This window comes from Macrobrachium rosenbergii, chromosome 29 (genome assembly GCF_040412425.1).
Source record: "Macrobrachium rosenbergii isolate ZJJX-2024 chromosome 29, ASM4041242v1, whole genome shotgun sequence".
In the NCBI taxonomy this organism is placed as follows: Eukaryota; Metazoa; Arthropoda; class Malacostraca; order Decapoda; family Palaemonidae; genus Macrobrachium; species Macrobrachium rosenbergii.
In genome coordinates this window covers 11,073,219-11,089,815 of record NC_089769.1, presented here as the reverse complement: position 1 = coordinate 11,089,815, position 16,597 = coordinate 11,073,219, and the positions used below count along the sequence as shown (strand labels likewise).

General features: G+C 35.5%; 1 protein-coding gene across 11 annotated transcripts in view; it reads right to left on the bottom strand.

Annotated features, from left to right (window-relative positions):
- hppy (MAP4K3-like protein hppy) overlaps nucleotides 1–16,597 on the bottom strand; it is a 181,877-nt gene that overhangs the window by 92,603 nt on the left and 72,677 nt on the right. For 8 of the 11 annotated variants that reach the window (XM_067131030.1, XM_067131024.1, XM_067131026.1 and 5 more), the window contains one exon: nucleotides 10,798–10,836. The exons of the other annotated variants lie outside the window; for them this stretch is intronic. In XM_067131030.1, the coding sequence (XP_066987131.1) occupies nucleotides 10,798–10,836 (39 nt within the window). The remainder of the gene's footprint in view (nucleotides 1–10,797; nucleotides 10,837–16,597) is intronic. 11 annotated transcript variants of the gene reach the window in all.

Genomic DNA, 16,597 nt, shown 5'->3' with positions numbered 1-16,597 from the left:
TAGTTAAGAATTTTGATCCCACCTAAGGTTAGGGTTTCTTTCAGAATCCTTTTAAGTTACAGAGTTTGGTTATTAAGCTTACAACTGACTGAAAAGTATCCAATTGCAATTATTGTACCAGAGATTATAGTGGCTATTACAGACCTTGGAGGCTTTAGGTGTTTAAAATCACAACCAGACACATTATATCAACCTGAATTACCTGCAGGTAGTGACACTGTCAAGTGCATTAATCGTCAAATCTACCAAGTTCAAACAAGTGTGATCAATTAGACCAGATACAACTCCTTTCATGTAGTGATCCCTTTGGTATGAAAATACCATAATTCAACAGTGGATCTCATCTAGTTTAAAATGCAGTTACCAGATTTATTACAGCACAGCGTGCCACTTACTAGATATGATAAGTTTTTGAGATGTTAAATAATCAATCACAGATTTACTATATTTCATTGATCATAGTAGTTGTGGCTTTGGCTGCTTTATCAATGTTTTTACTTAACTCAAAAGTAACTGTCAACAGATGATAGCCCCAAAGGTCCAGAAACAAAATAACTTCATATCAAGGGAGCTTGTAGATAAGCCAAAAGTTAACTAGCATCTCAGCTATGGATTTTGATAAAAAAAATGTATAATCATCAATTTTGATGACTCATAAGACAAATGTGAGGCAGAGGCAAAAACAACACACATAACTATGAAAAATCTTGATGATTGGCCCTCTTACCCATGCCAAACGCATGGTGCAGAAGGAGTACAACGCATGTTGCACAGAGAGTAAATGAAGTGGGAAAACTCAAATATCCTACCCCCTTCCAAAATGCTGATTACCACAGAAACAAAAAATATAAGTTTGATATAAGTGCCCTTGCTATTCATGCTATACAAGATAGTGCGATTTTTTAGTTTTGGCTTTTATGAAAGATTAATATCATCTCAAGCCAACAAACCAACAAGGGGTGATACTATGCTTAATGACCCTGAATATTTGACAATTCTCAGTGAGACCACTTGAAAATTGGTCAATAAAGAGCATTCTGTTGGTTCCCAAAGCAAAAATGTGTGTGTATGGCCTGTGTTGACACACATCAACCATGCATACTTGCAAAATGCTAGGATTCTTGGCTGAAGTGCACTGAGAAGATAATTTTGTAAATGATGTGGGGAAAGCTGCAGAGAAATAGATATTAAGAGGTTGAAAAATAGACTGAGATCTCAAAGACTGAGACAGCCTGGCCATGTGATGAGAAGGGTGAGGAGCAGTTAAGTTAGAACAGTACGGGATTTGGGAGGACGCAAACAAGCAGTAGGGCCCAGAAAATCATGTATAAAGAAAAAAAAATAAAGTACAATCGAACTGAATACTGGCAAGCTTTTCCTGACTGATGCCAACTTGAGGACAAGACAAAATATAATGCTGCAGCTGTTACCTTGAAACCCTAATCAAAATCAAGCTAGGATTAACCAGCCCACAGTCAGGCAGCTGCAAATTTTGGAGCCCTTATTTCAAAACCTAACTTGTTCTAATTCATTTTTCAAACAAATCATTACCATGTCACACACATCTTATTGGTTAGATATAACTTTCACCTCTGGGAATATTGTGTTTAGCATATTGCCTTTCAATGAATTTGAGATTTTAAAAATTTAAATATCAAAATCACAATAAGAGTAGGTATTTGTTTAATGTGAGTGGAGCAAAACTTGAAGGGTTTCAGAATGACTTTTAGGACTAATACTGATGTGTATGATGTCTTCTCGATTTATATATCAGAGCAACTTCCCCAATTTAAAGACTTAACTTCCTAAAACTGGATGATCAACCCCTTTAATGCAAGCAATGCTACTGTAAAGAACAGAGCTCTTTTGCCTAGTACTGCTGTTTACAAATGCATTTACTTGCTTGTTATGTTTATTGTTATCCAGTAATTCTCTTCTATCCCTTTCTCAATTCACACATAGTTTCTATTCTGTGGAAGCCTGTTTTGCAAGTTAATGAGATCTTGAACTTTTTTCATGAGCTTTTACTAACTTTCTTTATGAAAAGGTAATCAATGAATATAAAAAATAAATGCAATTATTCTCAAGTTGTATACAAAAATTGAACATATTGTTTCTAACTAAACAAAACTCATAAATGCATACATGGAGATCAGAGAAAAGAAAACAGATGAGAGCCTTAAAATCTCTTTAATGTAAACAATAAGTAGGCAATTCCTCAATTATCCAACAATTGACATTATCCAACAGCAACAGGCCAGCAGCCAAAGATACAGATAGATAGATAGATAGATAGATAGATAGATAGATAGATAGACAGATAGATAGATAGATAGATATATTTCAACAAGTTTGAACAATCACTCTCTAATGGTTGGCAATGCTGTGCAGCTTAAGGAAAATGCTGGTAACACTGCTTACACTCATGAAGAAACTGAGAAAGGGTTTTGGGGGTGGGGGAGGCCTGGAGAAATTTTCAAGGGGGGAAGGGTCATATAGCTGGATGTCATGGGAGAAAGGGGAGCAGTAAGGTTGTGTAGAGGAACTCAGAAAAAGGTCTTGCTTGTGTTGTGTGTATGGCCCCACCTCATCATAAGAGGGCAAGAACAGTGCTGGCCCCTCAACAGAAAGTCTTAAAATTGCTGGGAGAAAGAAGCAAGGTCGGTCTAGATCAAGTATTATGGAGGTGTACGGCTTTGCCAAGTCAACCTTGCATGATATCAAGGCATAAGGACAAGCTGAAGAAGTATGAGATGGACTTCAGAAGATGGCCCAAAGTCAAGCCCAGAAGGTCATGGCACAAGGCCATTATGAGGACACTGACCAGTCTACCTTGATGTGGTTTCATCTACAAAGGGCTTCAGCTACGAAGTTGACATGCTTGCATAAGGTTGCAGACTTTAAGGCATCCAAAGGCTGGCTGTTTTGATTTAAGATTCAACATGAGCTTTCTAATGAGAAAACTCCTGGTAAAGCTTTGGCTGCTTCTGAGGAGGAAGGAAAGGAATTTCAGCTAACAGGAATTCCCTATGTTGATGGTTATGTGCCAGGTTCATCCAGTGAGGAATCTGACATCTATTTGTTGCTTCTCAATGACCAGGATCCTCTAGACATCAAGGAGGTACAGGACCTCGATGATGCAGTGGTGTTGGAGGAGGGGATGAGGAAGACTTGTAAACCTCTCCAAAAGTTTTTAAATGGCAGTTTTTGCACCACACACAGGTAAATGAGAGAGAAAAAGTTGTTTATTGCAGTATATATGTTTAAGCAAAATAGGAAAAAGACAGTAATACTCATTGTCATAAATGTAACCTCTGTAATGTATGTTGCATAGAGAAAAATATGGGTTTGCTTCTTTTTTTTTATAAATATATTTATGCAGTATATTTTATTACAAACATGGGAAAATAAGGTGGATGATTGCTTTTTGCATAAAGTTTTCAGTTTAAAATGTGATGGTTATTGTTCATAACCATATTTAGTGTTTACGGTTATGCAGTATCGACAAAGTAGGGTGAGGAAGGATACGGATTTACCCATGAACACCCATAGATATTTTTACTTGCCCATATCTGGATTCCGCCCTTATCCGACTGGGCCTTGGCCCTATTAATCTGGATAACTAAGATTACTGTACCTATTATTATATTACTGTATCTATTATTATCTATTATTAGTTTTAAATAAAAATCATTTAAAACTAAGGGTGCTTTCTGGGTTATGATGGTCCATTTTATATTTCAACTTTGTGATGGCAATAACAATGAACATTCAGCTAAAACTGTACTGTGAATTCTGGATTCAGATATTTTCAAAGACCAATGAAATAGGGTATGATACCCTCTTGTGAATACTGGGCATCCAGTTAGCAGTAGTGTTCGTTAGAACCCAACCTGCCAAGTAGTCACTAGTATATACAAGCATTACTCTACTGTTATGAACAGTATTGTTTAATTTTAGGATACCCTCCTGTATCTACACTGCTTTTAAGCGTCCATCATGTCTACAAAATCCCCATCTGTGACTCCTAATCTGGTGAGAAAAGGAAGGTAGTTACTCCTCAGGAGAAGCTTAAGAAAATTTCACCAAGCATGAAGGCAAATGCCTGTAATGGCCATTACATGCAACTCTGACTTACACAATTCGCTCTTAAACAGCTATTCTTTTGACTGCGGTAGAAAAAGAAATGGATAACCCTGTTGCTACAACACCTCCATCATCCCCATCACCAAGTAATTAATTTACCATTCAGTTCCTCAAACATTCTTCAGTCCCAGTGTGATTTTGTTTCTGTTAATGGTGGGTACTTTTACAACCATTCATTTTTTGCCTTTCAGTACAATATTCAATGAATTAAATGAGATATTCAACACTGTTATAGAACCCGCTTTGGGTTAATAATTTTGGCCAACTATAGATTAATGTTGGTGTTCTAAGCTTGTTTAAGTAGACTTGGCTAGGCTTCAATGTTTTTCAGTATATTTGCATTAAAATGTATTTTTGACTTGCAATAATTTTGCCTACTACAGATTTATCAAAACATAACCTTCATCATAACTTAGGGAGCATCAGTAAACAAATTTTTTCTTTTTAAGAACATGAAATATTAAGAAGTTGTATAGTGCAATGAGAAAAAGTCACAAGTAATGTAGATTTAGTGACAGGAAAAAATGCAGTAAACAAATCTTTACTTTTTAAGAACATGAAATATTAAGAAGTTGTATAGTGCAATGAGAAAAAGTCACAAGTAATGAAGAGTTAGTGACAAGAAAAACACGCAGTAAACAAACTTTTACTTTTTAAGAGCATGAAATATTATGAAGTTGTATAATGCAATGAGAAAAAGTCACAGGTAATGAAAAGTTAGTGACAGGAAAAAATGCAGTAATTAAAAACATATTGAGTATTTATTTCTTAACAGGAACTTCCAGGACAGTGAGAACTGCTAAGAAAAGCAGTATAAGCTATGAATCACAGCCGAATTTCCTGTGATACTGGCAGCCGCTGATAACATAATAAACATTAATTCTTTAATAATTGTTTTTTCATAAAACCCAGTAACTCATAATTAGTCCAATTCCATGGTAACTTTGAAAATGAAAGTTACCACACGACACTGTGAATAAAAGGGTGAATCACACCTCCAGCAACCACCATTATCAATATTCAAGTCATCTGAAACAAAGTGTGAAATAATTGGGTTTGTATGAAAATTTTTGTTTTAAAAAAATTACATTTGTTTCAAGACACTCATTACTTTTAACCAGCTCCAGTAGGTATTGGTCTTCCAGACCAATACCTGGAGATGCCTCAGGTAGTAAAGCCCTGATATGCAAAATTAATTGTTAAGAGTTGGGAAGCTGGGAACATACCTGAATCAATGGTATTTGTCCACTGTGTGTTGCATTCCCAAGAACAAGCTTGGAAACACTGGAAGATACTCCTAAATGAGTCAATATCTAGGTTGTGATTAATGAGATGGAAATTCATTAGAGCTTTAGATCTCGTTGGCAAAAAGCATGACATGTTTGCTCTTGGTGAAAATCCCATGTCATAAGAAGTTGTGAGAGCCAGAATAGGATGAAATTATAATTCATAATCCATGAAGTTTTAACATACTTCTCCCCATTTCCAAATATGCAGACAAATGTTTTGGCAAGGTAAACAGAGGATGTTTTTCAACTCTGACATGAAATAAGAGCAATGAAAAGGCTTATAGAATTTGTGAAGGTAGACATCTATCATCTAGTAAAACTTGGATACATAACTTTCCTTGGAAAAATCAAAAATATTTTAAGTATAATTTGCCTTTTCCTACATATACAAACCACAGCCTTACATACAAAGAACATCCTAGAGATAAGTAGAGATAGGGGAGAAAGGGGGTTACCCATGTTCTCCAACCTACGCCAACCATTTAAGGAGCAGGGGAATTTTGATAGGCACTTCCTGGAGTCCCACAACAAGCGCCCCAAACAACATCGACCATGATTCATCATACAACGGAAGTGCCTATCACAATTCCCCTGCTCCCTCCCAGCAATGCAGCACCCGCATGCAAAACAGATCACTGACGCACAAAATGCAGCTTAGAACGAGACAGAATGCCCACAGGTTTCCAATGATAATTCAGCGCTGAATTTGACCTCGCCCACCACTCATATAAAAGCTGATCTAACCCGTTTACTCATTTAGTTTGTCTTCACCAACATCCTGACAATGACCACAGAGATGGCTGAAACATGTAGACTACACAATATACAAGATATAAGCAAAATACTGTATATTTTCATAAAACAATCTTTGACAAATATCCCAATTTAGACAAATATGAATATTGGAATTCTACTCAACAACCTAGCTGAGCCAGAAAAACAAATTGTCAGGAGAATTGAAAAAACCCTGTATATGATTAATTCATTGAAAACTGCCATTATTTTCAACAAAATATTATTATTATTTAATGTTATTTAATCTATTAAACTTAATATCAATATTTGAAAATTAGTATAGTACTGTAGAGCATTATTTATTTAGTCATGAATATCAAAATACAGAATATTGCTCTGCAAAAAAATTGGCAAATGGGCGAGTTTTCCCCCGAATAATTTATAGATAGGTTCCACAGGAAATCCACGAATCCCTGAGTCCGTGAATTGTAAGAACACGAATCCAGGGGGTTGACTGTAGCTATAATACACCTTCAGCAGAAACTGTAAGTAAACCTCCCCATATCTGTGGGGGATGCATACCCAAACCCCCGCCGAATAGTTAAAATCCGCAAATAATTAACAAACCCCCCTCTAAAAATGGTTATCACTGCCTAACTTGAAAGTTCAGACCCCAAATGTGCACCTTAAACCAGCATCTTACATCACATATACCTTAAACTATTATCCTATTACTGTATTAAAATCTTTGAAATGACATTATTAATATCATTTCAAAGTCATCTTAAACATTTTACCCTTAAACATATATATGTATGTACTTCTAACCCTTCCAACCAATAACACAAGAGAATTTGTTCTTACATATGACAACGAAAGAGAGAGTAACTTTGGAAATGGTATAGGACTGTATCCCTGTGGCCTCATTTTGTTACTAACTGCAGCATCCCAATGTTTTTGTCATGTACTCTTCACAAAACTTCTGATTATCAGTAATAAATCATTGCACAGAATTTGACATTTCCATGGAACTAAATCTGCTACAGCTTCTTTTGCATATCAGTCAACCTCCTCATTACAAGGTACCTAACTGAAATTTAATTACAATCCTCTACCACTGATTATATGAGGCCACTGAAGTATTTTCAATTCCACAGCTTAGTAGAATTTAAAATAGCATGTGCTGTAAAGCACTTTTTGTACCACTTAAAATGGTGAAATTGCAACCAGCACTGGATTTGATGCCATCAGTTAAAATAGAAGCTGAAATGTTGAGGCAACATGTTCCGGGCTACATTTGCTTGATGCCAATAAAGTACTTTCCATTCTTATGCCAAGAAATTACTCACATCTTTATCATATATGATTACAGTATATGGAGGAAGAAAGGGGTAAGAGGTTAACTAATGGAACTAGTTGTATAATATGATTGGCTGTTTTTTCCTTGAAATATTTAGATTTATGCTTCCTAATTCATACGTGTGTCAGCAGATATCATAATTCTTTTGCTGTTCATATATTTTAGATATAATTGTTTGGCTATTGCTGAACACAGCTAGAGAGTTGCAACACTTCTCATTTGCCAGTTTCACATGGACCTGAGCGTAAGGTAACCAAATGCCAGGAGACATACTACAGTGTCAATGTTATAACTTCATCATAATTCTCGTTAATGTAATCATAAATGTATATGTAACTATTACCTAAATAAACAAATGTTGACTCCTTTAAAATTCCTAATTGTTCCTGAATGTCATACAGCACGGGCTTTCCAATCCCTAAAATGTAAACACTTGCTTTAAGTTAAGCAGCAAGTCAGTGTGGCCTAAAACCTTGAGAGCCCAGCATGAAGCTACTAAGTGAATTAAAATTTCTCAAATAATTTAAGGTCATGATCTTGAGCTCTGACATGAAGGCAAGTGGAGTTCCATGAAGGCAAGTGGAATTGCAGTGAACTTTTGTTTTTCATTTGCATTTTAATGCTAAGAACAGTTACCTGGCATAACAACCAGATTACATTTTCTTCAAAACATATGGTTAGGGATATTTATGGGAACTCATAATTCCTAAAATGCTTCCCACTACTGACAGTCTGAAAGGCTACACAATTTGTCTGTCTACAACCTATAACAATATCAAGCAATAGAAGACTACCAGTGAAAGAAAAGGTAAATCCAGCTTTAATTGGAAGACTTGAATAGGTGAGAATCTAAAAGGGCCTGTGGGTGGCCAATCTGACCACAGTATGGTGTCCAGAATCTGATACTGTATCTTCAATTGGCTTGGGATGGCTGATGAGTATATTTCAAATCTAAATCTTAGTTTTGATAAAAATAGGGCTTTACATAATTTTAAGGGTCTTTTACAATTTACACCCCAAGATTTCTGGGAAAGTACTTTTATACGACTAAAAGCATCAAAACATTTGACTTTTAGAGCTCTGAAATAAGGAACCCATGTCTACCTAAAAACCGCACTGCGTCTACAAATGGGACCTACTGATGTAAAATCTGGGTCAGAAAGTTCTCCCATAATCTGGCATATAACAACTATTACCATTTTAAATGAAACCATTTAGACTGGGCCAGCGAATAATTTTTATAGGCTGCAGTTTCATTTGCAGCTAAAGCAAATTATGGCATACTCAACACATTATCTTTGGGAACTCCTCACTGGCATGTCCCCTCCTCTCAGGTAAGTATATTTGCTAGTCTGTCCAGTAAAAACTGGTGCCACAAATACCCTACTGATAATTCCCTCAAATAAATAAATGGTTAATTTCACAAAAGAATTCCTAGGAAGGCAACAATTTTGGCTCTCAAGTCACAGAAATCCAAGGACAGAAGAGAGCATCATACGCAGGTCTGGGCATGCACAGCAGAGGCCTCACACTCCCGAATGGAATGTTATGGCATACTACAGTACGGGTTAGTGTAAACAGGTCATTCCTGTCCATGGAAATAAGGCATATCATGATTACTGGAGCTGTGATGAAACATAAGAAAATACATGAGAGAATTTTTGCTCACTAATCCACCGGTCTTTTACTCTTATTCAAACACAACTAAAAATATTTAGTAGCATTACATGGCATATTTAACTAACACACTGTCAAAAATTTAGAAGCATTATATTGTGAATTTAACTAATATTTTTTTAAGAAGTAAAAATTAAAACTCAAATCTGGCACATAATCAGCCTAAACTACTCAACTTCATTGCTCATTAAAAATTCACATAACCACATATGCAAAATTCCACTCTCTCTACAAAATAACTGCCTGAACTTACTTCTTGTTAAAAAATAATTTACATCGCTACATATACAATATGCCACACTCCCCACAAAAAATTGCCTTATTGCCCAAAGACATACACAGAATACTTTAATTCTCAGACATTTATAAATACAAATCCAATGCCTTCTTTCATGGTTTCTACTAACAAAGCCTTTTTTCTACAAAACTTTACTCAGTTTATTCTGGCAAAGCCTTTCAGTATTTTTTTAATACAAATAAAAGTTAAGTCCCACTAATTGTAGAGACACAGATAAGGTAATAACTTCACTTGAAAGTGCCTCTAACCCAACTCACAAATATGCTGTACAGTATGTACAAAACAACATCCTTAGAGTTATGCAAAGGAAACCAACATTCTATTAACACTGAAAAACGAGCAAGCAAAGGGACGATGACTGCAATCTCACCATTCCATCACAAATGGAAAAGAAAAACTTTTTCAACATTCCAAACACGGTTACTAATTATTTTCGGTTATTATTTGATAACACATGAGCAATACAGGGCAGTATGCTGTGTTCTGCTAGGAGTACCTTTTGGTTAATACGTGGTTCTCTGGACATAGCATGACAACAGTTTACTAACAAGAGTTACCAAGGTGCAGATTTTTATACAAGGTGATAACCAAATGCTCTCATCACTCCTTAATATTAGCATTGGACCAATATCAGCATTACAATATGGTATTCAAACTTCAACCTTCAAACATTGCATCACAAGGAAGGTTGGATTAAGATGCACTATTATTATCAGAAGCCAAATTATTAAGACACTTGCACTCTATTTGACAAGCCAGTACAAGTAGTATCACACTTACCAAGTATAAAGTTTCAAGAGCTAAGCAATGAAAATTCATTACATAGTTGAAGTGTTCCTTCATGAAATTCTTCTACATTATGAGAATACACAATACTACATCTGTATGGATGTTGTGGATGTTCAGTAAACAAATACTTTGACATACGTCACACCATTCTTAAAAACTATATAACAAAAATACGTGAGGTGAGGCTACATAGGAATGAAATTTGTACATGTATCTAATACTGAAGACTGTAGTTACATTATATGCTGTAATTATTACAGAAATACTCTACACCCTAAGCCTTTTCTTCTATGCTGAGTAAATGTTTGTAAGCAATATCATTATCAAGCATGCCAAAAACTGTACATTATATACCATGCAAAACTACACTATCACACTAACAAACTCTACAAAGAGTAAGCCACAGAGGATGCTGTTTCAGCTACAAGTATGATGGTTAGGCAAAATATGTGATAAATTCACAACAGTTAGTTTGTTAAACTAGTAATAATGGGGGTTCATACCTCATTCTCAACTCTTCATCAATATACTGCAATAGGCTCCTGTCGAGAGCAAGGTACACAACGCATGAGTTAAGTAGCATAGCAATAACTATGGGGGGGGGAGTTACAGGAGCCCCAGTGTTCCCAGCCACAATGGGGCAGTCCATTGCAGTGTTCGTGAATGACAAATTGTCAAGACTAGGGTTCAATTAAAAAATGCATACCTGTAAACCTGAACTAGCAGCTAACTTACTGGAAAGAGACAAGTCTGATGAAAAAGCTTAAAAAAATATATCATGATGATGCATTTAAAAGTATAACCATAATAAGCTAATTTTACTTGATAATTATTGGGAAAACTACAGGTGTTACTTTCAAGAATGGATTTATGAAATACAAAATACAGTACATGGAAGCATATATATATGTAGAGAAATTATTATACAAAAACACCGCAGGAATATTCAGTGGATATGTTCAAGTTTTAACACAAACACAGTAATATTTTATATGAATGTATATACAGCACAGGTATCAATATCATGACGAGGACCAGAGAGAAGAAATCTGAACACTCCGTCATTTACGAACACAGTCACTATTGGGTCAGCCTGGCTACCACCTACCTTGTGCAGTTTACCTACCTAAGTGGCATCCTGTCTCATCCATTGCCACAATAGTAATAATAATCAAATATTATCGAGTATTCTTAATGGAAGTATTTAGGTAAAATGTCACAGCTGAAATATATACAGCATAAACACTATTCTCAAGCTTTCTGGACCTACTGTATTCACTACAATCATACAATATGAATAGCACATTCTCCTACAGTTACTTAGGTTAAGTAAAAATTAGTTTAAAAATTGGCATTAATAAATGCATTACAGCTAAGCGCATATGGATATTTTAAAAATTTACACAAAATAAATTACAGTGTACATTTTGACAATTTGCAGGCATTAAATGCTTTCATTTCATACAGCCATTTATAGCAGCTTTTCCAAAGTCAAACACAGAAAGAGTAACCTATCAAATTGAACAAAAATTACTTCAAGTCATCCTGAAAAAGAAAGTTAAGACTTCTTGAAACCAATCTGACCAGATATGATTATGCTATAACACAGCATGTATGTACTTATCACAGAACACAATCATTATTTTAAATATGGAAATCTGAAACTTTCTTCCATTTATAGAAAAAAATTCTCCAGTGCACAACAAAAGACAAGAGTGGTTTAATCCAAACCACAACTGAAAATATGTGATGCCAAGATTTCTACACTCGACATAAGAGTCAGTATTACATTGCAAAAAGTTAAAAGAATACACAAACTGATCCAGAAGGAGATGGACGTAAAATTAGTGCGAGTGAAAAGCTTGATGTCATAAGTGCGCAGCCTCCTTACAACTATCATGAATCCTGGAGGAGCAATGCAGCCCAACTAGAAACTAATGAACAAGAAACTGGCAAAGTCTGAAGCAATGAATATTTATAATATATATAAAAATCCATCCCTTCACTTTCTTCAAAATAATGCAGTTTAAGAAGGGAACCTAATACTGTATAATAACGATCTTCTAGAGTATTCAAAGTGACCTTAGGTGATGCATAATTTATTCACTATATTAATTTAAATTTTCCAGATAAAATGACGAGCTTGATAGGATAAGAATCCAATTTTATTAGAAAACTACTTAATGTAGACTGGGCTTTCAATTATTTTGACAGTGCACTGTTGTTGTGAGTACTTCATAACTAGATGAAATGGTTAAACATACTTGAATTTATTATGTAAAAGACTTAGCCTCCTAAAATCAGATAAATCTGAAAACATGTAAAAAGTGTGAAAAATGAATTTGGGAAAAATTCTCTTTTGCAATCCATCAGCTAATGTGCCTTTATTCATAGTGCTTACCTATACCCAAAAACTTAATTTTCGACCAGATTTTCTAATGCCATTTTTTATCACATCAGACATCAGCATTCAGGTACACAGTATTTACACAGGTATGTAATATACCGTGGTTATAAATAAAAAAAAAACATGGTTTGAAAATACTATACAAAATAAAAATTTGGTAATTCATAATATTCAAACCTCTTACTTGACTTGCACATTATCACATGCAGTGCAACTGGTTAACAGACAATGGTTATTCTTGATACTGAGTACATCTTTCTACACAAAGTCCCTACTCATCATGTCATCATCAATCAATCTAAGCTTAGCAAGATTAAGCTTTGTGATAGAGCCATTCAGTGATGTTGGGAACAATGTTCAACCCAGTAAAAATTACATTTAAGAGCAAACATAAACAGCTTTCTGATCAGCTAAAAATAAAGAGAGTTGATTACCATATCCAAACTTCTTAATGACCCATGGTATCCCTTACCACCAGTTGACCTACTGGTACAAGTGACTTAACACAAAGAGAAATGTGACTTGCCTACATTCCCATGAACTACCATTGTATGAAAACTAACAAGTTTATAAAATGAAGGAAAATGATTAGCTAACGTAACACCTACCAATCCACAACTGCTGCTTCCTACCTGAATAAGTCTATAAATTGCAAGGAACAGATCTAAGATATGATATGGTCAAATCTGACTGATACTTTAACATCCTACACAAAAACTTTCATTCCTTTTCACTGACAACACTGACCTTGATTATGCTGATCCAATGTAGTTTTCTGATTTAAATATTACCTTCCTCAGAAAAATAAGTAATATTCTTTGCACCACATGAACTTCCATGTGGTCAGTTATTAACATGAATTGAGGCAACTGCCAGACAGACCACCACATTCCCATTTATTCTGACAAATCCATAGAGGGGCAGCCTCTGTTTTGTAAAAACTTATTGCACGGCAGTGTAGTCTAGTCTTCAGAAAAGACCCACATATGTATGTATGCTACCTACAGGCTACTCACCTAATATGGCAGACAAAAAGACTTATTTATACCAAGTTCACAAAATACACATAAATATTCTTGTGGGAATAAATGTATATGGAAAGCTATCATCATGTCCAATTATGATTAAAAGTTAAGGAAAAAATAAGCTCCTTAATTACACTAACATCAGCATGGATTAATAAAATAAAAATAAAATCTTTAATAACTATGGGAACTCACCTTCATGATAAGGGCTCTGCATTTGCAATGAAGGAAGAGGGTACATATGGAAGCAAAGGTGCAGCCTACCCTTAATATGGACCAAGTCTTATAATCACTTATCAATAATCCATGTAAGTGTTCTTAAGCTATTTATGGTTGAATAACTTTGATAAAGTTTTAAGCAAAACTGTTGCATTTCATCAAAATCCAGTTAACAGCTTTTCAAACACACAAAGTAGAAAAAACAAGTTGAAATTAGCTGAAATGCTAAATTTCAACACCCTTTGGTAATAAAACACTGACTTCATCACGAATACTGATGGCTACTCTCCACAGGACTCCCACATTTGTATCTCCCTGATTCCTTTGGAGGGATACAATTGTCAAGTTGTTCAGATGGATAACAGTTTTATGCATTAAGATGTCTTTCTGATATCAAAAAGTCCCCTCAAAAGATAGAAATTCCATCCAGATACTCTGATAGGGTAGGTATTACAATCTTTTAATGTGGGAACTCTTGAAGAGTAACAGGCACTGATGGCACAAAAAATGATGGCAGCTCTAGTTCTTAAACAACAAACCTTTACCAAAAAAGTAGATCTCACAAAATACTTTTGCTAATAATTTCTAAGAAAACATATTTCTAAGGATCCCCTCTCCAGCTGCCATCAAGGAAGAAATTTTTTTATAAGTGTGAGTACGATTATGCTAAAATTCACAGCTAAATTGCACTAAGAAAGTAACAGAATGTTTAATAATAATGGGTGCTTCCACAGTCCTGTTGGCCAATAGTGTCTCTCCAAAAACTTTTGGAAAATGCTGAACAGGCTGTCTAACAAGTGTACTACTGGCTACATCTAAGCTTCCAGAAGATTTGGCTAGTTATAGTAGGTCCTAATTACCAGCTAAATGCAAAGATGACTGATTAATTTTCATTATCTGGTGTTGAAATCATTTAAATCCTCACTCAAGGTTCCAGCAAATGTTTTAAAAAGTCTCTCCCCGAAATGACACTCTGATCAGCCACTCATCCACATAAAATCAAATTCTGGCACAAATGAACAGCCACCTCCACAGGAGCCATAACAATTTTGAATACCTTGGTGCTGTGACGAAAACAAAGCACAAGACTCAGCTGAAGCATGATCCATCTCTCCATAAACCACGTAATACCTATATGTAAGACTTGGAAAAAGGACTCTTCTGTGGCACAAATACCATGAAACATATTTCCTTGATAGACGTCTTGCATTTGATAAACTTCTCATACAAGTACCTTCTTGTCTGATTATGAGATTCCAACTGATAAGGTACCTCCACCCTCCTTATGGCTTGGGCACCACAAAAACCCAGCTGTAGAACCAAGGTAATACATCAAAATCAGCACTGATGGATGACTTCACAATGTCATCCAGAAATAATCTTAAATGACCAGGTGCTAAAGGTTTGTTGAGCTACCACTGATAGTGATGTACAAAATCTTCTGGGAAGCCAATCCTCCAAACTTTCTCAGGAGCACACAGTACTCCTGGTCAACTGGGAGGGTTTATCCTGCCCTACAGGCCGATTGCAGAAGCACAACTAAACTGAGTTGCTCTACTGGTATGGGGAGTTCTGCAATCATCTGCACATTCACACTTCCTTAACCACCTCTAGTTGAAAATAAAGACAACAAATATAGGCAATCTATAAAGTATGTGGTCATTGTCCTAAGCTTACTGAATACCTTCCACTTCATAATCTAGGCTTAATGTATTTTTGACTTCAAGGCCTTATACTCCAACATCAACTTCAGGGACTGCCTACAATTCTACCATATTGGAGTTAAACAGTAGTCTTCTCCAAGTCATACAGCACAAATTCCAAATTGTCAAATTCCTGCAATTCTAGATTAGCAACAGGATAGACTACTTTATTCACTGTGGCAGTGCTGATGACCTGCCAATGAAGAGGTTAGGTTTCCTAACCTGCCAATGTTGTCATAAACACAACCTGGGGCATGCGTGTGATTGACAGTGTAACTGTCTAATAATCTTGCCGCATGGAGACTGGCCTCATGGACTCCTAGCAGGAGCTAAAAACCTTTCAACTTACTTTACAATGTACTGGTGGGGTTAAAGAAGCCTAGGGCCTTCATTAAAAGTTACATTCCTCTTATGTGCCAAACTGATACAGTGCATAAATTAAGGTGTGCCGCATCTGGGAAATTAAGGATTTTTTTAAGCAGATTTCAATCCCAAGCTGCCCTGCTTTCTGTATATGACTTTCTAGCAATTTCCTAAGGTCCCTTCTTACCTAGCTTTACTGTTCATACCTGTTGTAGGCGTGATTCAGTGGTATCATGCAACTACCGTATAATAATAATAGGTAATAACAATAATAATAATATTAACCCACAAGTGAACAATTACTTTCAAGAATTTGCATTTTAAAAAGAAACTAAAAAGCTGTGATTTAACATGTGCTGGTGAAAATTACAACAAACTGATGAGTTTTTGCCAACTTCTGTTTCCTTCTTCTGAAAATGCAATATAAACAAAGTGATGAATATAAGCACAAGTTGTGAATAAGAACATGTTTATTTCCTTCATAAGTATTGCACTAGAGCCACATCTTTGTTTTCCTTCATATGTATTGCACTATCTCAGATACCCTGTCAATGTTGTACCAATAGTGTCCCTAATTTTCCTCACT